The following is a 27731-nucleotide window of genomic DNA, read 5'->3' as shown; positions in this document are numbered from 1 at the left end:
AACACGTAAATTAAGATGCGGAAGAACATCTAGTAAGAGTCGGTGGTGGTCGCCTGGCCGTTCCTCAGTGATTCCCACAGATTGTTGCGGTGTACCACCGTGACTGAACTTATTAAATCATTTTCAAAAATTAGGTTTATTTCTTACGTAACAAGCACTGTGAGGACTCCCAACAAACTGATATTTTAGTTTGGAATAAAGAATTAAACTTGTATTCAACTTCCCACGGCAGATGAGTTTGTTATCACGACGCCTGCTGGGGTGCAGGCAGTGCTCATGAATTCCGTGCTCAGCGCACATGGTTCCGCTGTCGCTTGTTTGTGATAAAGTAAATGCATTATTACCACCTTTATCCACCCAAGTTTGTTATCTTTCTGTGGTTGCCTTTTGCTTCCTATTTGCTGCATAAGTCAGGAGTCAGTAAATGTCAAAACGTAGTTTGGGATTAAATGATAAAACAGAATATTTTCTTAAGGACTTTATCTCTTATGTTTGTGAAAAACACAGCTGGATTGGGTTGGAAACGAGTTTATTGAATAGTTACCTTAAATTCCAAACTTCATTCTCCAGAAGTCTCATTATACATTTGACTGAATTCATACTTTGTTCCTCCGATAAGCGAGAGCAGCCCCCAGACACCGAAGAGAAGTGTTTGGGGCCCGATGCGTCTCACCGGAGGAGGTCCCACTGCTCGTAGGAACGGACTCCACGGAGAGTGCTCAATGGAGAACGAGGGACTGGTTGGATTAGAAAATGCCTCGTGCTAACATGAGTTTGTGTCCGCTATCCGTTAGCAGAACCGCTTTGGAAACTTCTACGAGGACTCTAAGTTAACACGTCCATCTCTGGCTTGGCTGTGAGGTCCTGAGACGTCGGGACCCGAAGGAGGGGCCTGAACGGGGCTGCCCTGTGGACGGTTTCATCATCACCCACCAGTTTTTACAAATCTTGTTCTGAAAAACGGAATTCTTAAATGTGACAATGCCACAGTCGTTCTAGAGCCCTAGTGGGTACTTGCTCTTCGTTTGTGAGGACACGGGCGGGCTGAACCCTCCGCGCAATAGAACCAAGATTCCGCCATGCTCCTGCAGGGACTTTGGAAGATCAGGAAGAAGAGCTTTTCACTGGGGGACTCAGCATCCTGAGGTTTCTGTGAAACTTGGTGGTTTCCCATAATTCCCTGGGCCGGCTCTGGCTTTGATGGCCCAGGCTGCCCACACAGGACCCCACACACGGTCAGGTGCTCCCTTCCCGACAGTGCCCTCCCACTGTGCCCTCCACAGTTTTCCTCTGAGCGTGCACAGAGGGGGCGTTGGGGTCCCCCTCTTCCTGCTCCTATGGGGACAGCAGCCCTGGAGTACGGGGCCCAGCCTGTGACCCCTCCAACCTCAGTTACCTCCAAATGCAGTCCCGCGGGGATGGGACTTCAACATAGGGGTTTGGGAGACACCGTTCAGTCCACAGTGACTTACTGTGTAGGACGCATAACCCTCATTTTGCAGATGCAGAAACTCAGTTTCGCAGAGGGTTATGTGACTGAGCCACGTTTGCTCGGAAAGGGAATTTTAACAGATTGCATAGAGCAAATATTTGAATAACTGATACTTTGGCTTAATCACAGAGAACCGTCTCTTCAAGTTGTGTTAAGCAGATGTTAAAGACGTTGATGACGTAATGTTTTCATCTTTCGCCTGTCGGGCATTTGGGAATATGAGTCCATTAACCCAGTGCCACAGGTGATTATTTTCTGGTGTTTTCTTTGAATAATCCTCTTGAGATCTATGTGTGAATAATACGACAGATTTAAAACGTCATGTGGCAAAGTCTGTCAAATCAGAAACACTCTTGTTTCTCTCCTCTGATCTATATTTGCTTGCGCTCTGTGAGGTACAAATGCTTCTATTAATGGGGAAAGTTGAAAAACATTATTGACTATTTTGACAAATTCCCTACAGTAGAGATTGTTGATTACTGTGATAAAGGATGACCCAATTTTCCAGTCTTCTGTTGCCCAGAGAATTTCCTGGGAAAGCCTGAGACACATTCCGTGTCACCCCAAACACAGTAGGAACTCGGTGCTATGGAATGGGAGAGGGTGTGGATAAATGATACCCTCTGCTTTTTTCACGGGTTCACGCTCCCCGCGTTGCTGGCTGACTCTGGAGTCCGCTCTGGGGGTTTGTGGAGGAAAGCGCCCCACACAGAGGAGCATCTCCATCTTCCCGCCACGGGATTAAAGTCACGTCTGCTCCTGCCGCCCTTCGCGTGGGGGGTGGGGCGGGTTGCTGGGGTTTCAGTACTTGGAAAGGGTCCAGTGGGAGCCCCGCGCGTCTGTCCTGGGCGTGAGTTGGGCCCGCTCCTCACGGTCACTCACCTGGGTGCAGCCGGGGACGAGGAGAAAACGCGCGTGATGCCCTGACGCCGCGACCCCGAACTGCGGCTGTCCCTGTGTGGGATTGCATAAGCAGTCACCGCAGAGAACGGTACAGCCACAGGGAAGCTCAAACATAAAATTTCCTATTAGGCTGTCATCTAATGGATGCCCGTATGAGCACTTTAAAGGAGGAGTGTTCGCTCTAATTTTTGGCTTCTTTACTTTGAACTTATGATGAATTCAAGAATGGAGTCACACCTGATTTTACACGTGGTGGAAGACACACGCTGTAATCCCTGGTTGCCTCCTTGGCCCGACAGTTCCTGCTGGCTCATTGCTGGCGGCAAGCAGGCCCTGTGCTCAGGCGGGAGCCCTGCAAGGCCCTGCTGACCTCGGCTTGTCCCTGGTCACATTGCTGGGCAAGCACACTCCTGAGCGCCATTCAGGCCGAAAGCATCTACGCTGTCACTTAGAAAGCAGAGAATGCTTGTCATTCCTGATATTCCTGTGGAATCCTTGTGAGGCGCAAACACGCTTGATGCTTGTCCCTCTGCTCCCTCCGCCCCCGGGCCCGTTTCTCGCCCTCAGCCGTGGATCTGGTGTCTGGTTAACGACAGGTCACTTTAGACCAAGCAGAACGCACGAGGTGTTAGAGGTTTGGAGACGTTGCTGGTGACGGGTGCTGCTGGACTTTAGGTTTTCATCACCCTGGCCCCGTGGTCAGAGGACAGGGAGATCCCCAGCCTCGTGGGTCAACACTGACTACTTCAAAATGGGCCTAAAAGTGGTTGGTCTGGGCAAGAGGCGCGGTGGGAGAGAGTCAGACTGGGGATTGGCGGGAAGAGCGGTTTTGAAGGCGGGTTGAGTGTGGGTTGCAGCTTTGCTGGTCCCTCCCCAGGAGAGTGTGGGCCGTTTCTCAGGGGCCTGCGATCCTCTGACGCAGAACGGGGAAGGCAGGGCAGGGCCCACGTGCAGGAATTGCCCGTGGATTTCAAATACGGCTGTAATAGGGCCTGGTTTGTTTGCCTGTTTTTTAATCAAGGTCTTCGTTCCTCTAGGTACCACAGACTGAGGATGTGAAAGTGTGTCTTTGTTGGATTTAAGCGGTGGCCCCTTTGCAAATGTATTTTACACAGTTACTTAAGTTTAAATTATGAATTTAGATCTGCATTTTGCATTCACGCTCTGATTATGCATCTTAACCTAAACTTGCTTTGTTTTCTAAAATTTTTTAAAGCACAGAACTGTTACGCTTCGCAGACAGCCGGTTGGCGGCTTGGGCCTGAGTATAAAGGTATGGATGCGTTCTTCCGGGGCCGTGCTTTCCGTGATGGGTCTGCGCTGACCCTGACGCCTCTCTCCGCCTGTCTTCCAGGGAGGTGCCGAGCACAGGGTCCCTGTCGTCATATCCAGGATATTCAGAGGCCATGCAGGTAACACGCCAGGATGTCCGCGTACGCCTCGCGGCCGTGTGTAAGATAGCACGCGTTTGGAGACGCTGGGAATCAGCCGCTGCTTATTTGCTTCATTTTATTTCTGTCTCATCTGTTCCCCACCTGACACGACTGTGCCTGTCTCATTTCCGCTGACGCTGCAAGCCCTTAAGAGAGGTACCGATGCCCTGTGTGGCCCATGGGAGCGGTGCTCTGGGGACACATGCAGAGGCTGGGATGCTGGGTGTTTGCAGGGGTGACAGCGGGGAGACCTGCCCCTGGCGCTGGCAGGCCGCGGTGCTCCTGGAGGTCTGCGGTAGAAATCGCATCCCGCCCTCCAGGAGCGCCTCTGCGGGGAGCGTGGGGCGGCTGGACCGCAGGGCTTTGGGAGATGATCGCACCGCAGCTGCCGCGACTGAGGTCACTATGTGCAGAGCGGAAAGTGGATGTGGGAGTTGTGGCCACACCTCCAGTGTTGGACAGTTGTTTTCTTTCTAATAAAGTCACTGTTAGATGGCGTGTACCAGCCCGGCTTCGTAGCGGGACCTCTGTGCTGTCTGGAGGCGCCTGGTCCCCTGCAGCTCGGGGACCCGGTCTCCTGCCCGGTGTGGAGTGAGGGAGGCACGCGGCCCGTGTGCAGGGGGACTGACTCCTGTCCCCAAGCCGGAATTGGACAGGATGTGGGAGGGGGCCACTTCAGGTCCCTGACCCTGAAAACGGGCAGGGGGTGAGGTGACCGACCGTGGACTGATACCCAACGCTGTTGGAATCGTTCCCGTGTCGGGTGGAGAGTGGAGAATAAGCTCACGCTTTTACTCAGCACACTCATACTCGTTCACCCCATGTGCCAGGGACCGCAGCCCGATGTCAGAGCGCAGCGCAGCCCCGCAATGCCGAGAGAGGCGGTGCAGGCGTGGGACGCCACAGCGCATGCTCTGGGAGTGTGCGTGTGCCCTGGAGTCATGCGTGCTCTGGGAAGCGTGCGTGGTCTGGAGGTGTGCATGCTCTGGGGGCGTTCACACAGGGATGGTGGTGATGAATCAGTGGCTGGAGTTCCTATTTACAAGGAATGTGAATTTCCCCACAGCAACTTTGACTCATTCGTGCAGAAAAGAAAGATTTTAATCACCACATTTGCATCAGGAGAAAGACTCGTTTTCACCAAAAGGACACTGAGGAATCGGTTCAACAATGGCCATTTCTCCCCTTGTTGTGCAAGGTTGCAAAACCGCCTTTGAGGTTCGCAGCAGACCGGGTCCTATTTACTCGGAGATGGAGGCTGTGAGCTCGTAAAGGCACCATCCTCGTCCTCGCCGGGAAGCGAAGCGGAGCCTCCAAGGAGACCAGGCTGTGAGGCGAAGCCAGAGTCTGCTACTCCTGGGTGTGCTCTTCCTGGTAACATGAAAGTGTCCCAGTTTTACAAGAAAATACGGTTTTATTAAAACTACAGACGGCAGGAGGGAGCTGCGTTGGTCTCTGCATCAAATGGTCGTTCTTTCTGATGTTTTTAAAGCATTTCCAGACGAACCTTGCACCGCACTGAAGTGTCCCATTGTGTGTACAGGAGTGATCGCTGTGGGGCTGGGATGCTTTGCAGAGCTCCGTGCTCCGGCGCCTTTCCAGTGAGACTCTGCCAGGTGGAAAGAAGTGAGTTCGTTCCTGCATCAGGCGGTCTGGTTACTTCTGTACTGCGTGGCACTCTGCTTGGCGGCTGGTGATTGAAGGGGGTGGCTCAGAGGCGTTTGTGTCCGTAATCTTGTGAACAGTCACAGTTATCTTGCATTAGTGTGGTTTCTGACTTATGGATATGAATATAAATATGTGTCAGAAAGAAGAACAATGAGGAAGTAAGATTAACCAGCAGATAAAAGGCAGAAAGGGCTTTCATGTTTAATTTGGACAGGAAACCTCCTTTATCTGCGGAGGGGTGAATAGGTCACCATGGCCACATGTGGACAGCTCCAGTGCAAAACCAGGCTGCAGTTCTAAGGAAGACGCCAAGTCACCCAAATGCAGCTGGGGGCTCCCTGGGGAGCTGGGACCCATTAGATTCCCAGACTTCTTACTGGTCCTGGAGCCAGAACGTGCTGATGGTTCTGTCTTGAGCCGAGATTCCCGTCTGCAGCTGCTGGGTGTCTCACGAGGGACGCAAGCCCGGCAGGTCTCCAAATGAGCTGTCCTGTCTTCTCAGGCTGCCTCTGACTCTAGCGTTGGTGGTCTGTGAGCGAAGACCCGGGGCCCCGTCCCATGGGCCACCTGTCCCTCTGCTCTGTCGGCCCCACTGGCTCCGGCCACCTCTTGGACATGACAGCTGGCGGCCCCCACCCTGCCGCCACTGCCTGTGCCTGCCTCACTTCCCATTTTCACTGACTGCGTGTTCCGCACCCTGAAGTCTTTGAGAGTCAGCGAAAAATGCTCAATGACCTGGGATCTCTGAGAGACCAGGAGCTTGGTCTGCCGTACTTCACATGTTCAGAGTATGGCACAGGACGGGTGTTGCACAGGCAGGAGGCCCTGGCTGCTGCGAACCTGTGCAGAGCTGCCCTGTGCGTCTGGTGCCTGGTGCGAGCAGTGTGGGACCTCTGTGTGATGGAGCCCCGGGGTCCAGGGCGCTGGGGACACAGCGTGACCGCCACCATGTGCCGCAGTCCCAGGGTCCAGGGCGCTGGGGACACAGCATGGCCGCCACCGTGTGATGGAGCCCCGGGGTCCAGGGTGCTGGGGACACAGCATGGCCGCCAGCATGTATCATCGAACACTGGTACCCAGTCCAGAAGCTACAAATTAGGATTTGCTTGTGGAGACTGGAGACACCGTGTGAGTGGTGGGAAGTGGGGACAACGACTGTCCTCAGGGAGATGGCCGGCACTCTCCATGGCTTAGATACCCTCCCTGATGGGGGCAGGGGTCACTGTCCCCAGGAGAAAGGCCTAGATATTGAGGGACCCTCTGCACCTTCCAGCTCTTACCGTGGGAACCTGACGTCTACCTGGCTTTGTGTTCAGGAGCGAGGTGGCTATAAACTGTGAGGTCAAAGGGGACGTCGGGCTGTCCGCTCTTTCATCTGTGAATTTGTACAACCACATTCAACAGATAACCTCTGGGGAAGAGCCACTGTTCTGGGCATGCAGCAGCGAGCCTGCGTGGCAGAGAGATGGGGGCAGCGGACAAGTCGATGACCACCACTTCCAGGTGGTGCCCGCCATGCGCACGAGACTAAACCGTGTGGGGATGGACGTGAGTGGGTTTGTGTGACGTGGTCAGTGGAAGTCAGCCCTTGGCGGGGGCACTCCGTGCACACACAAGAGGACTGACAGCAGCTCTGGGCAGGAAGCAGCCCGTGGGCAGGCACCCAGGGCTCCGAAGCCTGTGCAAAGAGCCTGGATTGTATCCGTGAGTGAAAGGGTCATTTCAGGACCTTCCAAACGTGGGGTGGTAAGCTCTGTTTAGAGCAATCACCGGGCTGCTGTAGGAAGTGGGTGCACTAGGGGCATGGGTACGTGGACACAAGCCATCAGACTCTCGTGTGCTTTGACGGGGAGCCCTGGGCACAGTTTTACTGAGATGCAGGCAGGACTCCTATGGGAGTCCCTGTGTCTTTAGCCTCAGCTGCATACAGTGGTATTGGGTAAAATGACGTGGTGGATACTGGGGGTCAGGCGAATGCTGGAAAATAGGGCAGGGGTGGGGATCCACGCTCTGTGGCAGGTGCATGCTTACTGGGTGAAGTTACCTGTTGAGGCTCAGGGGAGTTAGAACAAGAGAAGCATCCGAATTAATGGGTGATTTCCTGAAGTCCTAATGTCCATGGAGAAGGGTAGCTCTGACGACCTGGGGTGTGAAAGGAGTGGGGGCCTGAACGGGGTGCAGAGGCACAGAGGGAGGCCAAGGGGCTGGGTTAGTCTTCTGGCACCTCTAATTCTTCAGGAAGAGTTTTTCCACTTCCAGTGAGCAGATGACGTCCCTCGGGGGCTTGGCACGCAGGACACGCCCACAGGTTCTGCCTGCACACTTCAGGTGCAGCCCCTCCCAGGCTCCGTGGACAGCCCCCAGCCCACCCCCATGCACCGTGGCCTCTAGCCAGGCTAAGACACGCACCTCCAGTTAGGTACCCATACCTAATAGAATATAAATTTAAGCTAATGCTTTCTGTGCCCAGGCTTAAAGCATAAGACCTTTAAGGACCCTATCAGACAGGGACTCCTGTGGCCACCCTCATTGTACAATGAGAACCCTGAGGCACGGATACACTACCGAGACTGTCCACAGACACACGGCCGGCTAACAGCAAAGCCGGCCCGTCTCCGAAGTCCTCCTTAGGTAGTGCCCCGATGAGTGAGCATCATAAAAATCTGGGTTCAGGTCCGGTAGGGATGTGTTTGGCTGTGCAGTAACATGAAGGTACAGGGGCCTAAAGGAATAGGGCTCTGCTGTTCTCACTCAACAAGAAGTCAGCTGGTGCCTGCATTTTAAGATGTAGGGCAGAAGAGAAATGGGGGAGGACACCGCTAGGAAGGGCCATTTTTCTTTCAAGAAGAAGGCCTTCAAGCATCTCTTCCACGCCGTTAACTGGAACTGGACCCCAAATCCACCCCCAGAAAGGCCAAGGGAATGAGCATGCCGTGTGCTGTTTGGACAATTCTCTCCAGCCTGGGTTTAGGGCAGGCCAGGACCCCCTTGCACTAGGAGGAGACCCAGCCTCTGCCGAAACAGTAGGAGCAGATGCACCTGTCATGGGGGAAGGGACGTGGGGGGCTGGGCAAGCACGGGGGAGGGGGCCCTCACTTGCATTTTGTCAGCAGTTGTGTCTTCAGCAGCTTCATTTCCTTGGAGACAAAGGATCTCATGTGTCCATTAGCTCTGCGCCTCAGAACCTCAACTCATCCTTATTTGGGGGCACACCATTGGACCTTTTTCTTAATACTATGACCAGTTCTTCACATTGTGATGATAGAGTCCCTGATTGGTCCTACCTTTTCTAGCTATATCCAACTTTCTCCTGCTGCTTCTCTTTCGTTCCTCTGTTAATTAAGCTCGTAACTGGCTTCCCAACCTGTGTGTATGCTTCTGTGCTGAGTGTGGAATCAGTACCTGCCAGGGAGCCCTTTCCTGCTGGTGCACGAGGTCCGGAAGCCAGGGACACACGAGGACGTGGTGACAAGCAGAAAAGCAGGTATGGCAGTTGTTGGACCATTTAATGTAGTGAGCTAGAAAACGTTTTCTTTTAGAGGCTCCAAGTTGACACTGAAATTTTTCCTAATTTACTATATTTTATGCATAAATTTCCTAAAATATCTGGTTTTAACTACATGATTTTTTACTCCATTTATTAATAATTAATGAGCCATAAATGGTTACCAACTAGGAAGCAATCTTAGCAGTAATGTGGTAAAATTGTCCTTACTCAAATTAGAAAATTCCAGCATTTCGTCCCAGTTAACCCTCTGGAAAGTGGGGACTAGGTGGTGAGCACTTGCTCCTCGAGTCTCTTGTTCATTTCAGTGTCTCCCAAATATGCATCTGAGGTGATGCTGCATTTACCTTGTGAAGAAATGTCTAAAACGTATACAGGAAATGCCTATATACTTGTGGGCTTTTTTTTTTTTTTAATGATAATACAAAGGAATATACGAGTCAAAGGAAAGAGTGAAGAACTTAGACCCAGGACACCTAGGGTTCAGTGCCACCTTTCTGCAGATCTGCGTATGGCCCCCCTCTATCCGGTCCTCCCGCCCTTCCCTCACAACTTGCTGTATCTCCTCAGTACATCCCGGATGCGTTTCCTTTCCCGTCCGCAGGGACACGGGACCTTTGCCTAGAGGAAGACCGTAGATAGTCCTTGAGTGCATACATGAAGTTGCTGTGTTTGTGTGGGTGCTTCCGTGCGTGTACATGTGATGCCTACATTTGAGCCTGCTCTGTGTATCGTTACGGATATGTGCGTGTGTACTGCATGCGTGAGCATGTACAGAATGTGTACATAACCAACGAGATTAAGCTTCATAGCTGAAGGTTAATTACCTCTTAAGGTGCGGTGTAGAGCAAATGTGCTGTTGCCAGTGAGCGGGGGAAGCTGCACTCAGATCTGTCTGAGGATGTAAGCAAACTTCACGGCCCTGGGGCTGCGTGGGTGGTGGACTTTGGATGACTTCTCCGAAAAGCCAGCGCTGGAGTCTTGAAGCGTATTCCCAAGGAGGTCATTTGTCCTGGTTGGGCTTCACTGTCCTTGCTGTGAAGTGGTCAGCGTGGAGATCTTGCCCAGCTCTGGAGGTCATGCTTCTCTCAATGGGCACGCTGAGATTTCACATGACAGGCGGGAAGCTGGCCAGCTGGGTCCTCGGGTGACCGCCGAGGCCATTGGGGCATCACGGCCCCTCTGGGCGGGTGCTGTGACTAGGCATTCGCTCCCTCTTCTCTTGGGAGCTGCACTCTGACCAGCGGCCCCTGCCCCCTGCGATGCTGACCGTCGGGGCCTGTCATGGTTTCTCAGAATCCAGGGCTGCACAGAACTCGTTCCTGGCGTCCCCACCTCGTGCAGTTCCAGCTGATCTTGTTGATTCTGCTGAAGAGGAGAGTGGTATTAGTGGGTGCGGAAGTCTTTCTAGTTCTTGCCAACACCTGGTAGGTGAGAGAGGCCCCACAGACTTTGCTTGGATTGGGAAGTGTGCGTGTGGCTCTCCTCTCACAGTGCAGCGGAGAGGTGTGTCGTGTCGCGTGCACTGAGCCAGCCAGCCCGCTGTGTGGGGACGCGAGTCAGTCTCAGACGTCTGCTCACTGCTCCCACCAGCTGTTGAGTGTAACTGCCCAGGCCCACCTGCTCAGGATTCGGAAGTGCAGGCTCATCCGTGTGGCTGGCCGGTGCTGAGGGATGGGACCACCCAGAATTTCACTTAAAAGCCTGAAATGGCCGTAGGCAGTAGGATTTGGCCCGTTCTGTAAAGGTTACCAGGAAGATTCCATCAGAGCCCGAGAGGAGTTTCACATGAGGGTGGCGCTCAGGCTGAGAACACAGGTGTGCTGTGCGTCCACACCCTTTGAACTGAATGCTTAATTCTCTCTGTGGCACTTCTAGAAATCTCCTGGGACCCTCTCCACTCACAAAACCATAAATGCTCAGGCGGACATCCGGCCCTTCGACTATTGCTGGCCTTGGTCACCCCGCGGACCCGCACGTCTCCTGAGGCGCGTGTCCGCAGAAGCTCCACCTTGCCTGGCTTCCCCACACCCTCTCCGGATGTGGACTCCTTCCCCCCTCAGCCCCAGGTTTCCCATGTGCTTGATCACAGACAGAGTCACCGTGAAGGTGGGAGTGTCCTGAGTCACATACATACCTTCTTAATGACACTTTAGAAAGCAGAGGGAACATCGCAAGCTCTCTGATTCAGTTGTTGATCATGGTAGCTTCTGGGTGTGCCCAGCTCTCCGGCCTGCAAGGGGCCGAGCTTCCGAAGCTGCAGCCTTGGGGTCATCAGACCTCACCCGGTGTCAGGGCTGTGTGGGGTGCAGCTGTGGCTGTCCTGGACCCCTGATTTCCATTTTTCTTCTTCTTCTTTTTTTTTTTTTTTTAAGATTTACTTATATATTAGAGACAGAGTGAGCATGAGCAGGGGAGGGAAAGAGGGAGAGGGAGACAATCTCAAGCAGACCTCCCACTGAGCGTGGAGCCCGACATCGGCTCAATCTCACAACCCTGAGATCATGACCTGAGCTGAAGTCAAGAGTCAGATGTTTAACCAACTGAGACACTGAGGCACCTTTCCATTTTTCTTTAGAATTCTCACCTGTCTTTGGCATCTTGCTGCCATAAACATGTCATCACGATACAGGATTTGTGATTGATTTATTTTCATGTCCATGATATTTCATGCAAGTTACATGTTACAGCTTTTCCCATCTGACCCCCCTTCCATTTGACACAAACCCCTGTATCTGTAGCCCATGTTGAGCTCTCTGTAACCCCTGCCATCTTGCACACCCTGGAAAGTGTAGGAGAGGCACCAGGAGAGCAGAGGGCCAGCCTCAGGGAGCGGATGGAAGAGTCTAAACTGCCTTCTTGTGGACTTGAACACTTCAGACCATTGTGCCCTCGGGGTGTCGCTACTCAGACCCAGGGGCCTCTGTCCTGGGTTCTGGTCTTGCTGCCCGTAGAGCTCCCCACCTTCCTGTCTGTTGGGCAGAGGAGTGTAGAATGTAGAATGCGACTCAGACATGCAGGCCCGTGTGCCCACATGGATAGAGGAGTCCCTTCCTAACTCTTCCCGGGGGTCTGTGAATCCTGGTAGACTCCTTTTCTTTGAGATGGGTTAGCTTGGACCTGACTGGATTTGTGTAGACATTTGTGTGGACACCTTGGGGCGGGTGCGCGTGGAGCTGGATTTGGAATTTTGAGGCCAAACCTGCCTCCCCCTGGCTTCTGTAACAAACCACGGTCTACTCTTCATCTCCAGTGAGCTGGCTGTACGAGGGAGAGGGTCCCAGGGTCCAGTCTTGGACCTCGTGAGAGCTGGAGCAAATTGAATGAAGAGTATTTCAACGTTCCTTCTTCTTTATTGTAGACGAATCAATGAAAGGCATGTTTTTACAGCCATCAAAGTAAACAACTTGAAACAGACAATGAAAGTGGACTTCAGCGCTGAAGAGGAATGTTGAACCCTCACACGTGCTGGTGGACCCCAGGCTCTGAAGGATGGGCGGAGCGTGAATGCGGGGTGGGGAGAGCCTTCATCCTCAGCAGCCCATGGCAGAGAGCGCGACCGAGGCAGAAGGGGACTGGAGGCTGTGGGCGCTCCTGCTTCTGAAGGGTCACCGCATGTGAAGATCAAGGCAAGCAGGTTTGAACCAAGGACCCAGTCGGCCGGGCTGCGGCACCTGTCCCAGCGCGTCCCCCACGGCGCCATCCGCCCCAGAGGCACCGGCCTGGACCTGCTCGGCCATCACTCCTTACATTCTGCCTCTGCCATTGACTGCATCGGCTTGCACTGCCGAGGGCCGTCCTGGAAGACGGACGTGCCTTTTTATTTCCTTTGAAATGTCTGAAGTCCCCTAAATTACTTCAAGAATTTAGGTATTCCTGTTGTCAAAAGCACATCTCCCCGGGGCTCCTGGGAAGGAGAGGAGAGGTCCCCTGTGAGCACTTACGAGGACTGGCATTCAGCGCCTGAGGGCCTTCGAGGCAGACGCGCTGAGTGTCCCTTGTGCAGGTGGAATAATTGAGTCTTGGAGAGTCTAGATGGTAAACGAGGGTGCTGTTTTGGAAACGAGCTCAGTGTAGTGCTCAGACGTTGCCACACGCCGCTCGGACCCCAGGACTGTCGTCGCTCCGTGGGGTCCGCTTCTGACTGCTGCAGACATCACCCGTTTGCTTGTACCTGACGTGAAGTATCAGGTGAAACACGTCTGACCCCAACATGAGGTCGTCGCACGCACGGCTAACGGACTTGCATGCGGTTGGACAGGTACCTTGTGGGGCTCGGGGCGTGGAACTGAGGGGGGTGGCAGTGAGCTTTTAGGGCTTCCTTAGTGAGCGTCAGGGCCGGTGCGTGTCCCGTAAGTGAGAAGATGGTGGAGACCGCCCTCTTCCTCCTCACCTCACCTGCCTCACGGCGTTAGAATGACACGCAAGCGAGGCTGCCCTTGAAATCGGGGCTACAGGCCCCGAGAAGCACATGGAGCCCCAGTGCTGACGCCAGCCAGTGCTTTCTGCAGAACTGCCGAGAATGGGCCGTGTTCTGGACGTGGGCTTATCTTCAGAGCCCTGAGGATGATGAGTCTGTCTCTGGTAATTCTAGTTTTGCAGAGCCCCGGGTGGGTTCCCGAGCCATCGGTGCAGATTGGACAGCAACAGAAGGTATCAAGTGACTGTTTTTAACAGGTCCTTTACACTATCACAGTTTTGTTATTGTTTAATTTTAATAGAAAAAGCTTTTACTCTTGTCCTTTTTCCTTCTCACAAAAGTGAAGACAAGAAGATGTAAGTTTTAAGAGCAGGTAGTTGAGCAGAGGTCAGTATCAAGGCCATAGTTTCCCTCTGCGACAGGGCAGTGAGTGGAGGTCGTCTGTGCACGGGAGGGACGGGGACACAGACCGTGTGGAAGGACGGGAGCTGCACAGCATCTTCGGGGAGGCCTGACCACAAACTGAGGCGTCCCCTGAGGCTTCTCCTTGGTCAGTGTCCTGGGGGCAGGAGTAAGACAGAGACCCCTGAGAGCCGGCGGAGGGCTTCCTGTGGGAGGAAGTCAGTTGATCACACCGTGAGAATATGGCCCAGGGAAAGAGTCAGTGGGATGGCTCAGTTATGAGGCTGATCCCCTCAGCCAGGACGGGGGCTGGTCCCAGGGCTGGGGAGGGGCTGGTCCCAGGGCTGGAGAGTTGAGAACTGTGGGTTTGGACAGGGCAGGTAGGACTGGGAGTCGGTGGGTTCTAGGCACAGACCCATCAAAGGCATAGGTCATGTATACACTTGAAACAATTACATGTCCGTATACAAATATATGTTAATGTTTATTAAGTCAATTTGTATAATTTTGTAAATAAGAACCTCACTATTCAAACTCTAAAGACTTCACATCTGGATGGAAACAAAAAAATGTATTTTTTTCAGATAATGTTGAACTCCTGACTGCCTGAGTTCACTGTTCACATAGATGACATTTTCCCAGAAAGACTTGGGGGATAGAGTGTCGCTCACGGACGCTCACTGCAGAGAAGTACGTGCAGGTCAGTAAGGGAGGGTTTGAGGGGTTGGCGCGGCTCTGGAGGAGGCACGATGGCCGTGAAATTAAGTCCCCTCCTGTGACATGGTGTCTAGGACTTCAGCCCATGACCCATGGCTGCCGCCCCCTCCCCTGCCCGTCCTGCCTCACCCCGTTCCACCTGACCGAGCCTGGGGGGAGAGCCCCCTCGTTCCTGTCCAGCTCCAGGGCAGAACTCCGATGTCTGTGTCCTAGGTTTCTCCAAGGTCCCACAGCTTACGTCCTGCACCTGGGTTCCCCAGACCACGTCCGCACCTCTCGTACGTGTCAGAGCTGCACGTGGATGTGGACTCTGCCGTGCATAATGTTACAAAATATTTGTACAGCCAACAGTCAGTAATCCTTCTGTTGCCTTGTGTGGATTTCCACCTGATGGACTTGGAGCCCCTGAAGCCAGCATTGTCCTGTTCCCTGCCCCCAGCTCAGGGCTGGACAGGGTTTGGAAAAACAGAAGGGCGGGGAGAGTGGGAGAGAGACGGGGAGACAGACACGGAGGGAGACAGGTCACACCGCTGGGCCATGCAGGCTTTCTGGGCAAAGGTGCTGTGTAAATGAGCAAGTTGTTAATTACCTAAACTCAGCATTACATTTAGTCAAATAAAGGCTGTACTGTGCTTTCAAAAAAGTTTAATATTTCTCAACGACCAGAAACAATATTAACAATTAGCATTAAATGCATTCAGGGAACATAGAAAATTGCAGTGTTAAAAGAATAGCTTCTTATTTGGTTTTCCAATAGTTAAACAAAGACCAAAAAATTCAAATTCCTAGGAGGGCAGGAAGTCGAGATGCTTTGCATTTTGGGCAGATTTGCTCAGTCTACTGGAAGCGGCCTGTCCCCGCCTCTGAGGACTGGAGGGGCGGTGGGGACGGTGCCGTGAACCTAGTCGGACTCCCCAGGGCACGTTCCCATCTGTGTTCTCTGCACCGTGTCCTTAATTATAACTGTGTGTAAATTCGTTCCCAAGAAAGAGCGGAAGCGCTAAACAGCTTCTGGGATTCCTGTTTCATTGTCTGTGCCGACTTAATGAAAACTGGGAATCAGACTTTACACATAACGTGGTGAAATTCTTCATTAGGAAGACGTGCCATTCGTGTTCCATGTTAAACAACACTTATGTGTCTGGGAAGTAACTCTCTTAATGTGCTTAAAATTGGCCGTCTGTTCAGCTTGATGGGCGGGGTGCCTGCTGCCGTGCTGCTGGCATTTTCCCACACCGACACGGGCCCACGCACACGCATGTGCACCCATGCAGCCCACACGCATCCATGCACGCCCACGTGCACGGACATTTGCACGCTCCATGCACACTGACACACGTGCTTGCATGCACATGTGCACACACATTCACCAACACGTGCACACACGGTCACCCACACACGTGTGACACATTCACACCCACACATGCACATGTGCACACACAGGCACGCACATTCCCCACACATGCACAGTCATGCACACGCATTCACATCCATACACGCACTCATGCAGCCCATCCCCCACACGCGTGCGCACACTCATGCACACGCATGTGCCCACACACCAGCTATTCCAGTCGCTGCTGACACTAAGCTTGGACCAGCCTCCTAACAATGCATGACGTCCCTGAATGTCTCTTAACCCTTGTGCCACTTTTGCAACCCTGCAGCTGACCAGACAGGGATGTTGTTCGTAGGAGACGCCGTGCTGCAGGTCAGTATTTCAGACTTCAGCCCTCGGCTGTGCTGTTTATTTTAAACTTCTGGTGATCAGTTATCATCCTCAGACTTCTCAATTTGTCGTCTATTCAGGTTAACGGCATTAATGTAGAAAACGCGACCCACGAAGAAGTGGTAAGTGTGCCTCATTTTGTAACTTCTGTTGTGCTTAGTGTATATTGTTTTGCTGTTGTTACTTTTCTCTCTAAATCATATTTCACTGGGCGTATTTGTAGACACGGTTTTAGAACTGGAGGAACGCTAGGAAGACTTAGTGGGTGCGTTGCCGGAGGCCCTGGGAGATGCCGGTGGGCTGTGCGTGGGGAGGTGCGTCGTGGACACTGCGATGGGCCCAGCAGGCTGTGCAGGGTGGATGGCGCTGCTCCCGTCCTAACTGGGAGGACTGAGTTTGGGGGTGTGGACGCTGCCCGGGCCGTGATGAGAAGCGTCTGTCAGGTGTTCCCTGCTGGCTTGCTCTTGCATGCGTGTATGTGATGCGGGCGGATACCTTGCAGATGTGTCGCGATGCACACGCCTGCTGACTACCTGGGACGAGGGCTCATCACATGCATTTGTCCCGGCCTTCCTTCCGTGGAGAAGGACATCATCCAGGTCAGGTCAGACTGCAGGATACAAGGAAGGATGAGACAAACACCCCGCGTGAAGCCAGACGCGGAGAAGCCCTGACATCGTGCAGAGGGTGTGGCTGACGCCAGGACGGCACCAGCGAGGGGTGGGGCAAGGTCGCAGGTGCGTTGTAGGGGAAGGGCGACCGGGACAGCCATGAGGTGCAGTGCAGGGGTGGCGCCTGGGGGGTGAGGCCGAAGGAACACCTGGTCCCAGAGGCGCTGGTGTGGACACCCCTCACAGGGTGTTTATTCTGAGGTTACAGGGAACCAAGCATATTTCAGTCTGTTAACATCCCCCTGAAGTGTTGGTGTGCAGACATCTGTTCCTCAGGGTCTGTTTTTCCAGGAAAGCAACCGTTAGCTCCAGGTGAGGTGGGGCACGCTGAGCTCCCAGGACGCCCGCTCACGGCCCGTCGTGTTTGCTGCCCGCGAAGAGCTCGTGTGCACCCCCACCCCTTCCTGCGGGGCTCACATGCAGCCCCCGATCTGCGCCAGGCATGGAGAAGGTGCTCGCAGTCGGGACAAACACGTACTGGCTGTCGAGGGACGCACAGTTTGGGGCGTGTTTGCACCTGGATGCAGTGTTCCCACCTATTCACGTTCTCTGCTGCACGTCTGTGTTTTCTCTGAGCAGGTTTGCTTTCTTAGGGTGAAGGAAGCATGATTCAGAGGGACCCCGGGCACCCCGGCCCGGCCCAGGGAGACCAGACAGCGTCCGCCCAAAAACTCATCCTTGAGCGAATGATGGCCAAACCTTATAAACAGAGCTATTCCAATATTCGGTACAAATATACCTTTAAATCAAATTATCAAATAATATGTCGAGTCTTATGTGGCAGAAAAGACGTTGGTTGCAGCATTACCAAGGAGACAGATTCCGGTTTTCAGATTCATAAAGTCCTTAAAAATATTAAATTTGCAAAGACCTCATCAATCACATTGTCTCAAACCCTCATTTTTCCGAGTAAATTCTAGCTTCAGTTAATTCCAAAAGGAACGATGTCAGTTCTGCCTGAACACCAAGGATCCACAAAGTGAGTCTTAGTCACCCCCACACCGTCCCAAGCTTCGGCATAGTTTTGCTTCATGGCAGGGACAGAAATCTGCTTATTTCCATGTAATACGTACGTGGGGATAAGCCTGCAGCTTCCCCCTCTTTAACACATTCCGGGTTTTTCTCCACATTGATATCTGCTCTTCGAACCCCCGTGGCAGGGAGCACACTGTCCGTGGTTAGTTTGTGTATGGGGCAAATTCTGAGTCACGTCACCTGAGACAAAGGACAGTCACCGAGTCTGACATCTGCCTGCAGAGGCTGGTGGTGTGTGGGGAGGCGGAAGACTGGGGGTGAGGTGGTTCTTGACCCCGGGGCACGTTAGAATCAGCTGGCACCACACAGAGATTTCAGGAGATACCTCGTTACAGCATGCTTCTCCCTAATTTCTAGACCTCTTCATGAGTCATGTTCAAATCACAGGAGTGGAAAACAAAACTTGTAGTAACATCGCAGGTGTGGTTTATGGGAGAGGTGTCGTGTGGCCGCAGTAGGACCCCTGGGAGTCCAGACTCCAGCTCATGTGCTCACCTCTTCCGCCAAGATCTGGTCCAGCCCAGTCTTGTACTGACCAGTCCCCCTTGGTAACGTCGCTGCCCACGTCCAACTTGTGTGGCTTTGCGGGGCAGGTGACGTTCAAGCCTTGGTGGATGCTTACTTTGTGTTGTGGCTCGTGGACCTGTGGTCAAGCATTCAGACCCTGCCAGAGCCCAGTGACCAGCTCTCCATCCCAAGGAGCTTCTCCAAGAAGAGAGCATTTACTAGCAGATAACGGTTTTATTGACATGGCTTTATCCTCAAACTCAAGGGTAGGCACGTGATAGTCTGTGAGCCTCCCCCAGATGCCGCCTAGCGGTCCTGTCTGCGTGGGCACTCCAGCACCTTGGGTCTTGAGTCGTGCTGCCCACGTGGCGGAGCACTTGCACGACCGTAGCGCCAGTGTGCCGCAGGGCTTCTCAGAACCGGCGGCCTGATGGGTTATCGGGTAAGTGGGAAGAGCAGCATGGCCGGATGTGGTTTCTGTTCCCCTCAGGACCCAGAGAGACCACGGGGAGTTTTGTTGTCTTCCTAACTGCGGGAGGTCCAACATGCAGCAACTCGTCCTTCAGCCTGGAATGCTTGATGTGCCCCAGGCCACCAGCAAATGCAGGGAGGTCGTGGGCTCGAGACGTGTGGGGCCATGTATCACTCTCCAAGGTTGCAGGCTCGCATCTGGCCTGGGGCTGTGTCTCGCTCTCTAAGGTCGCAGGCTCGCGTCTGGTGTGGGGCCGTGTCTCGCTCTCTGAGGTCGCAGGCTCGCGTCTGGTGTGGGGCCGTGTCTCGCTCTCTGAGGTCGCAGGCTCGCATCTGGCCTGGGGCTGTGTCTCGCTCTCTGAGGTCGCGGGCTTGCGTCTGGTGTGGGGCCGTGTGTCGCTCTCTGAGGTCGCAAGGTCGCGTCTGGTGTGGGGCCGTGTCTCGCTCTCTAAGGTCGCAGGCTCGCGTCTGGTGTGGGGCCGTGTCTCGCTCTCTAAGGTCGCAGGCTCGCGTCTGGTGTGGGGCCGTGTGTCGCTCTCTGAGGTCGCAAGGTCGCGTCTGGTGTGGGGCCGTGTCTCGCTCTCTAAGGTCGCAGGCTCGCGTCTGGTGTGGGGCCGTGTCTCATTCTCCTGGCACGTTACCGAATTCTCCAAGGTGTTGCCTCATTTTCCCCAAGTTGAATAAGTATGATGTCGCCAACGTAGCAAACCAGCAGGATGCCCTGGGAGAGGCCCCATTTCCCGTAGACTACAGAAGGACAGACAGATGGCCGGCGTGGCCCTGAGTCAGGAGAGGAAGGACACAGTGCTTCCAGCTGGAAGGGACAGAGAAAGTGAGACCGGCCGCGTGGGCGTTTGCACATGAGGAAGCAGGAGCAGAGCGCGTCTGGGGCAGCCGCTGTAACTGTCATCGGAGTCCGTGTGTTCATGTTTACGGTAACACGCCGTCATCACTGCTGACCACCTGCTTTGCCTGGCCGGAGAGCTACGTGGATTAGTAATGTGGGATGAACCGCCATTCTCTCCAGTCCTTGTTGTGGCCCGGAGGCCAGGTTTCTCTTGTGCCAGGAGAAGGTGTTCTGAGGGTTTGCACAGGCTCCTCCTGACTGTGAGTCCAGCACCCAGTGTGGAGATGCCGCTGCTCAGTGAATACGTCTCCTCCGCTCTGTTCACCGCAGGCTGTGTCTAGAGCGAGCAGGCCGTGTGTGCGGTGCATTCAGGATGAGAGAAGGGCAGCTGCTGCCGGGCCCACCGGAGCCCCGTTCTGACGGGACCGTCGTGGGCTCGGGTTCCTGGGAGCTGGCCTCAGTTCACACCCAGCACCGATGCCACACGTCCTTCTATGGGAGCCAGCGGGGAGGCGGGCGGTACAAACGTTCCTCCCGGGGACTCTGTCCTGCATTCGAGGGCGAGCGGTCGTGAGTTGACTCGGTTCTGGAGGCTGATGGAAGCTCCGTGGCTCTGCTGTGAGAAGTCCCGTCTCTGTCCCATCAGAGCTCCGTAAAGTCAGACTCAGGAAGGTGAGGGGTTGCCGCATCTGTGGGTTGCTGTGGGATGGAAACCGCGCTGTCCAGGTGTGGCGACACCAGATCACCTCCCACGTCCCCTAAGCTGTCCTGCCTCCAGCCTCCAGAGCAGAGATGCTGAAGAAAGTTTTTTCCTTCTTTGAAACCGATTTATTCTCAAATTTCAGTTCATTCCGTAAGTTCTCGGTTCCCTCTCACAGTGGCCTCTGTTGGTGGAAGGCCAGCATCCCGACAGAAGGTGGCGTGGTTCGTCTGTGGTAATCCATGCTGTTTGTCCCTCTGTGCTGGGATTTCAGGCATACGAGTCACCAAGCAGTTATCCAAGGACGATGTCAAGGATCACATCAGCAAAGGAAATTTTAGATGATTTACCCCAAACAGTGCAAGTTGGCGCAGAAGAGGACTCTGAGTTGCAGTCGCCTGGCGTAAGATCCCGAATGGCTCAGGTATCGCGACACCGCGTGGCAGTGCCTCTTACCGTCACAGATATTCTCCTGGAGAGTCCTCGCTAAGAATGGCTCTTATAGCGTAAGACGTGAAGTTGGCAGAGGCCGTGGCAGGTGATACAGGCCTGATTGTGGTCTTCACGGGAGAGAATCAATGGCTGAAATTTCTTACATTTGAGTTTTACATTTAAAGGAACTAAAGCGGTAGCCGTGTTTTTAAAAGGAAGGGTTTGAAATGAATAATCATGTGTTGTGTTTGTTTTTTTTGTCCCTTTTACTGGACGGAGTGATACCCGCTTCTCAGCCAAGATCTCAGGAGCAAGCCCAGCTGAGGCATGACCTCCATGTCATCGCAGCGTAAGCCGCCAGGTATTGTGGAACTGGGGCTGTTCTAAAAACGTGAGCTAGCCAGACACCGCATGGATACCTGGTCCATCCCCTCATTTCACACGGGAGGATTTTGAGGCGACCAGGGGCGCGGTGGCCTGTTTGTGTCTGTGCGGATGGACATGGAGGAGAAGCGAGGTTGCCTGGGCGCCAGGAGGTCCCACTGCTGTGCCAGTCGAGAGCCAGGGCCGGCGGTGAGCGGGGACACCGCGCTGCACGTGGCATGTTCCTGTGTCCGGCCAGCACAGTGCTAAGCAGAAGTCACGTGAAGGACACATTTATGGGCTGCCCCTCGTGAGGTCCTCAGGACTGCTTGATCAGGTCGAAGGACAAGAGCTTGCCACCGATTCCTGCAGGTCAAATGTGAGGAAGATGGGCCAGCGGGTCCTTGAGGCCCAGTGGATGCTCATGCCAGTGGACTGCACGGTGGACTGCACTCCTGCTCGCCCAGCCTGGGCTTCCATGGATGAAGGAAGGACACGGAAGCCAGGAAGGAGGAGGAGAGCCGGGGCAGCGCAGGAAGTCCTTGTCCAGCTGGGGCTGCAGCCTTACCTGCACCCCCAGCCTGACCACGGCTTTGGCGCCATGCCTTCCCTGCAAGGCCCAGGTGGCAGTCCTCGGCAGGTCCCCTGAGTGCGTCCCTGCAGTCTGGTTATTCCCCATGGATGCCAGTAAAGTACTAGAAACGTGTCCCGGGAAGCAAAGTAATGAACAGCTCCCTGGCTCATCCCGTGGGGGTTGCTGGACCGGCCTGTGGTTAAATTGAAGTGAAGACTCAACTGTTCTTCTTGTCAGGTGTGTAGACGTGTGCGCATGCATGTGGGTGCGTGTCTGCACGCCTGTCCGGGAGAAGTGAGGTTGGGGTGGCAGGGTGAGGCTTTGGCAATGTGACCGTGTGGACTTTCTGGCATTTTCCTCACTGTTGAGCCAGTTCTGATCACATCACATAAGAGGACCAGCGTTAACAGGAAGCAAACAGGGTCACTCTAACAAACCAACCCCAGCAGGAAGGAGGCCCCGGGCGGTAGAAAGGACCACAGCCCCGCGCATGTTCCCATTGGTAGACCCCGTCCGCTAGTCTCACGCTGCAGCCACTCTGATGCCCACAAACGTCTATGGCTTTGGGATTTGGGGAACCAGTGAGCTGGAAGAATCTATCTACTTAGGTGACAAAATGATCGATGCCCGTCCTGAACTGATAGATGACGTTTACTCTTGACCTTTTTTCTGACACTTCTTCATTATTAAAATGTTGCTCACTGACGTAATGTTTCCTTGGGAAAGACTTCATAATCACAAATCCCATAATAAATAGTGAATCACACTTAACAGCTTGTCCTTGGAGGTTCGGAGAACTAGGTTCAGATACTGTTATGACTCGGATGGTTTTCAGGAAACAGTCAGAAGGGGTCAGGGGGACACCCGTGTTCGTGTTTCTAATGCTTACCAAGCAAGCGCTTGCCTGGCAGTTGGTCTGCAGGGAATGCGAATGAGCGTCTTGCTTCATAAAAGACAGACCCACGGGGCACCTGGGTGGCGCAGTTGTTAAGCGTCTGCCTTCGGCTCAGGGCCTGATCCCGGCGTTCCGGGATCGAGTCCCACATCGGGCTCCTCCGCTGGGAGCCTGCTTCTTCCTCTCCCACTCCCCCTGCTTGTGCTCCCTCTCTCGCTGGCTGTCTCTCTCTGTCAAATAAATAAATAAAATCTTAAAAAAAAAAAAGACCCATTCATGCTTCTCCTGGGGCTCTCTGGGCTGTGCGTGTCCCTGTGGGGTCAGCGCATCAGAAAGGAAGACAGAGCGGTTTGTGACGCAGTCTCTGGCCTCCCTGCCCCAGCTTCCTTGCGTGGACGTCGTCGTGCAGGGCATTCTGTCCACTCTGCAGAAATGCCCTTTCTTGGCTGTGTGATGTGTTGGTCATGAAACTCCCACGCGAGGGCGCGTCAGCCAGCAGGAGGCCCGGCTGGAATTGGGCGGAGTGTCACGGTGAGAATCGGTGGAAACCGTTTTCCTGTCGTCTGAGAGAGAACACTGCCTTGGTGGGGGAAGTCGGCGGGCGTCGTGGGGCTTCCTTACTGACATCCACGAACTTGAAGAGTGTGGTCCATGGCCGATGGTGGAATTATGGAGGGTGCTCACTGATCGGTCGTGGTTTGCGGTCATGGACCGGGGCCTGATTGGTGTCGTGTGTTTGACAAACACTTCTGCTTCCTTCTGAGGTAGAACATGATAGCCTGTGTTCTGTGATCGCTGTGGAAAATATCCGCCATCCTGCGTCCCTTGGAAGGAAGCCAAGCGTTGACAAGACACTGAGAGATTCCCTGCACCATCTTCATGTCCCCGAAAACCAGCCACGCTCCAGGTTCCGTCCAAACGCACAGCAGTGGGCCGGAACGGCCTGGAATCCCACCTGTAGCAGCCCTCTGCCCTCGCTGCCACGTGCGTGGCCATCCCTCCAGGAGGTCTGCTGGGATTCAAGGCCCGTACACAGCAAACCATTTATCGTCAGGGCACCTGGGGGGCTCAGTCGGTGAAGCATCTGACTCTTGATTTCGGTTCAGGTTGTGATCTCAGGGTTGTGAGATCGAGCTGCACATCAGCTCTATGCTTAGCATGGAGTCTGCTTGAGATTCGTGCTCCCTCTCTCTGCCCCTCCTGCTCGTGCCCTCTCTTTAAAAGAACATTTGTTGTCTCATCTTGGGTTTTTGTATTGTTTATTTATGTCCATCAAAGTGTAGTTAACATACAGTGTAATGTAGTTTCAGGTGTAGAATATTCTGATGCAGCATCGCCCTACATCACCCGCTGCTCCTCACAGCAGGTGCGTCCATCACCCCCATCACCTGCTTCCCCTACCCCCATTCCCCTCCTCTCTGGTGACGTCAGTGTGTTCTCTGTCTTCAACAGCCTGTTTCCTGGTTTGTCGTCTCTCCCTCTGCTCGTTTGTTTTCTTTCTTAAATTCCACATGTGAGTGAGACCAGATAGTGTTTGTCTCTGACTTTTCTCAGCATAAGAACACCTGCTGTGTCCAAACTGCATTGTCTCCGTGCTGCCTGCTCACACCGATGTGGGGCCTTCGACTCCTCCTTGCTCCTCATTTGATCTGTTCAAGTCCAGCCCATTCTTGGCAGACCCTGAGCGGCCTCTGCTCACTGGAGCAGAGCTGGGACATTCAGCTCTGGGGAGACCACTGTCAAGTCTATGTCCTGGCTGGTAGCCTCTGTGCACTCCCTCCATCTGAGGGATGGTCACATGCCTTTCTGCTTGTCTTTATTTATTTTTTTAAAAGATTTTATCTATTTATTTGCAGAGAGAGAGACAGCCAGTGAGAGAGGGAATGCAAGCAGGGGGAGTGGGAGAGGAAGAAGCAGGCTCCCAGCGGAGCAGGGAGTCCGATGTGGGGCTCGATCTCAGGACCCTGGGATCACGCCCTGAGCCAAAGGCAGATGCTTAACGACTGAGCCACCCAGGTGCCCCTCTGCTTGTCTTTAGATCAAAAACCTATTCTTCTTTAGGCTGCTTTGAGTGCCGCGACTTCCAAGATCCCTGCGACCCCTTGCCTGCTGGCGCTCTTCTGTTCCTTCCTGTTACCGTCACCCACCTGGCGATGGCGGCTGAGATGAGCATAGCCGTTCACACGGCTGGGCACTGCACACAACAGTTCCTTGTGCAGTCCGCAAGGCAGCTCTAGGACAGTGGGTGACGGGCCCCTCATGACAGGTGCGTGGCTGTTACACATCAGAACAGAACCAAACCCAGATTTTCTCAATTGTAAGTCATTTCTACTTTAATATACTCAGTGTACCCAGCTAAAGTATACCTGTATGATATTATTCAAATTGAGTTTATAAACCTCATGAAGTGCCCTTCGTCGATTAACTACAGAATACGCTGTTTGTTTGCTTTGACACTTGGTGTGTAAATGTGGCATAAGTCGTCAGGGCCTGTACTGGGAATTGTCACCATGCCTCACACATTGTCTGCACCTCTGAGTCCCCATTACGTACGTGCACCCTGTCCTGCCTTCCACTCAGGGATTGTATGCAAATACAGGGAGAGCAGAAATCGTCCTGCCACATTATGTACCATCTACTCCTGTTATTTCAAGGATTATTTTAATGACAGGTAATGTATTAGAGTTCTGCTAGAGAAGCAGAGCCATGGAGGGAGATCCTGGATTTGTGTGCGTGTGTGTGAGACAGAGAGAACTCTGTAGGTTGGAGCTTCAGACTGGAAACCCTTAGCAGAATTTGTGGCTTTAGCTGATGGTGACAGTTTTTTCTTCCTCAAAGAAATCTCAAATTTTTTGTCTTAAATCCTTCAATTGATTAGATGAGGCCCACCCCCATTACGGAGGGTGACCTGCTCAACTCAAAGTCATGACTGTAGACAGCAGCCAGGTCTACCAAATACCTGCATGGCAACACCTCGCCCAGTGCTTGACTAGACAGCTGGGTGCCGCAGCCCAGCACACGGGCAGACAAAACTGTTGATGAACTGACTCTGACGGTGATTTAAAAATATGTAGAGGAAAAGAGTCACAGTTAAAAACAGGATTATCTTTGAGTGACACACGAAAGGATCTGCTCCTTTGAGTTATAATGAAAATATAATGTTATTAGGAATATAAACGTATGGAATAAACACAAATCATTATTGCATAGCTCTACATGTGGGGGAGGGTCCAGGGACTGCCCCTACAGCTCCGACATTCGGACTTCTGGCAGACGAGGCCAGAAACCCCGGGAGGAGCAGGAAGGTGAGGGTGGTGTCGGATCCCGGAGGCCAAGGGGAGTGGACCCAGCGCGGTGTCATCGCCTGTGCGAGTGTCTGAGAGGCCAGCGGAGGTGGACTGAAGACCAGCCTTTCAGCTTGGTGGTCAGGGGCGTGCTTGGGGGAGACTGAGAAGTGAGGGGGTGGAGGAGGGACAGACAGTCTTTTACAGCGTTTTTCTGCTGCGGCAGACATGTTGCAGCTGTGCGTACGGATGTGTGTGAAGGGAGGTCGGGGTGGGAGGTGGTCTGTTCCTGTTCTGAGGGCAGCAGGTCACCAGGCGGTGGGTTTGGGGGCTGCAGGCTGTGTGGATGGACTCACGGTCCGAGGGGCAGTGGCCTCCCTCTGCAGAGAGGGGAGGCAAGGCTGCTATGTGCTGGGATGCGGGTCATGGTGGCCATGCAGACGTCTTATTTCTAGTGAATCACGACCTGTGACCCGCGAGGACCAGCTGTGGGGATAGGAGGCGATGCTGGGGGTTCAGCTGAGGGGAGAACACCAGGAGGAAGGTCTCCTGAGGGAGCATGAATGAGAATGCCTCCTGACGCCCCAAAAGCCCACCCAAGAATAGTGGCCACAAGTGTGGCCTGAGGCTGATCAGCCATTGTTTTTCTCTAGATGTGCTGTCCCGCCCGGGTGCGGCTGGAGGGCACCTGCTTAGCAGGACACCCAGCACCGCGGCCAGGACTGGAGACCCCAGTGGGCATTGCTGGTGAAGAAGGAGGCATTCTCAGTCTCTGGGGGTGTGGGGCTATGGTGGGGGGAGCGTGAGGTCCTGTAAGGGAAAAGGCAAGAGGGTGGACATGAAGTCACGTCGGTGGGGAGCTCAGGGGCAGAGGGGGTCTCTCGGAGAGCTTGTAATTAGGGAGCATGGGAGTGCGGGAGAAGGGGCACGGACACGTGGGCCGGACCGGGCAGCTGGAGCAGGCTGTGAGGAACGGGCTTCTCACGGCACCGCCCAGCTGTAGGGCAAGAGCGCGAGGGACACAGAATGTGAGCGTGAAGCAGATGTTAACCGATGACAGTAGGCATCTGGGAGCTTGGGAAGGGGCACACCTGGAAGCTGGGGACCTCGTGTGGGGACCAGTCCACAGCAGTGTCTGAAGTGAGTGTCTGAAAGATGCAGAGGCCACTGGGTGTGCTGGGAGCCCAGGCGCAGGGCTAAGCCAGTGTTTCCTGTCGTGTTGTGAACCACGCCTCCAGTGCATCCTTTAAACACAAGCTTCAGAGGGACCTCCCAAGGGCCTGGGGGCCAGGGACCCACGCCTGAGTCACTGGCCTCTTCCTGGGCCATGAAGCGATGACACATCAGCGAACGAACAGTCATAAGGGGCCAAGTAGGGAGACGGTGGAGCTTCATCTGGTTTTGGTAAGTAGTGACCCATGTGTGCTGGGTAGGCCTGAGGGTGTGATGAGCCACTGGACGCCGGCAGGGCGCACGGGCATCCTTGTGATTCCTGGAGCAAGTGACTCTTACTGCCCGTCTCCCCATTGCGTCCAGCACTTTATTCTCACGGGCGGATGGAGTTCGAGATGCAGAGAGTGGGTCATGGGGTTGTTTAGGTCACGGGCTGGTGGGTTGTGGTTGGTGTGGTCCGCATGCGCTCAGATGTTTGCAGGGACACGGGTAAGACTGGAGATCCTGTGA

General features: G+C 53.9%; 1 protein-coding gene and 1 long non-coding RNA gene across 4 annotated transcripts in view; both read left to right on the top strand.

Moving 5' to 3' along the window:
- Positions 1-27731, top strand: part of SNTG2 (syntrophin gamma 2) — a 205974-nt gene that overhangs the window by 53158 nt on the left and 125085 nt on the right. Inside the window, exons 3-6 of one of the 3 annotated variants that reach the window (XM_044390009.3) lie at positions 3612-3668; positions 3750-3807; positions 16208-16251; positions 16350-16391. In XM_044390009.3, coding sequence (XP_044245944.2) covers positions 3612-3668; positions 3750-3807; positions 16208-16251; positions 16350-16391 — 201 coding nt within the window. Of the gene's footprint in view, positions 1-3611; positions 3669-3749; positions 3808-16207; positions 16252-16349; positions 16392-27731 lie in introns of those variants that run through there. The other 2 variants (XM_057309258.1, XM_057309257.1) reach the window with 2 other exon arrangements.
- LOC130543155 (uncharacterized) lies at positions 4860-16188 on the top strand. Its single transcript, XR_008958276.1, has 3 exons — positions 4860-7200; positions 12363-13262; positions 14408-16188. It is a non-coding gene; the product is annotated as an uncharacterized LOC130543155 (long non-coding RNA).

This window comes from Ursus arctos, unplaced genomic scaffold (assembly GCF_023065955.2).
Source record: "Ursus arctos isolate Adak ecotype North America unplaced genomic scaffold, UrsArc2.0 scaffold_8, whole genome shotgun sequence".
Lineage (NCBI taxonomy): Eukaryota > Metazoa > Chordata > Mammalia > Carnivora > Ursidae > Ursus > Ursus arctos.
This window is presented reverse-complemented; position numbering and strand designations above follow the sequence as displayed.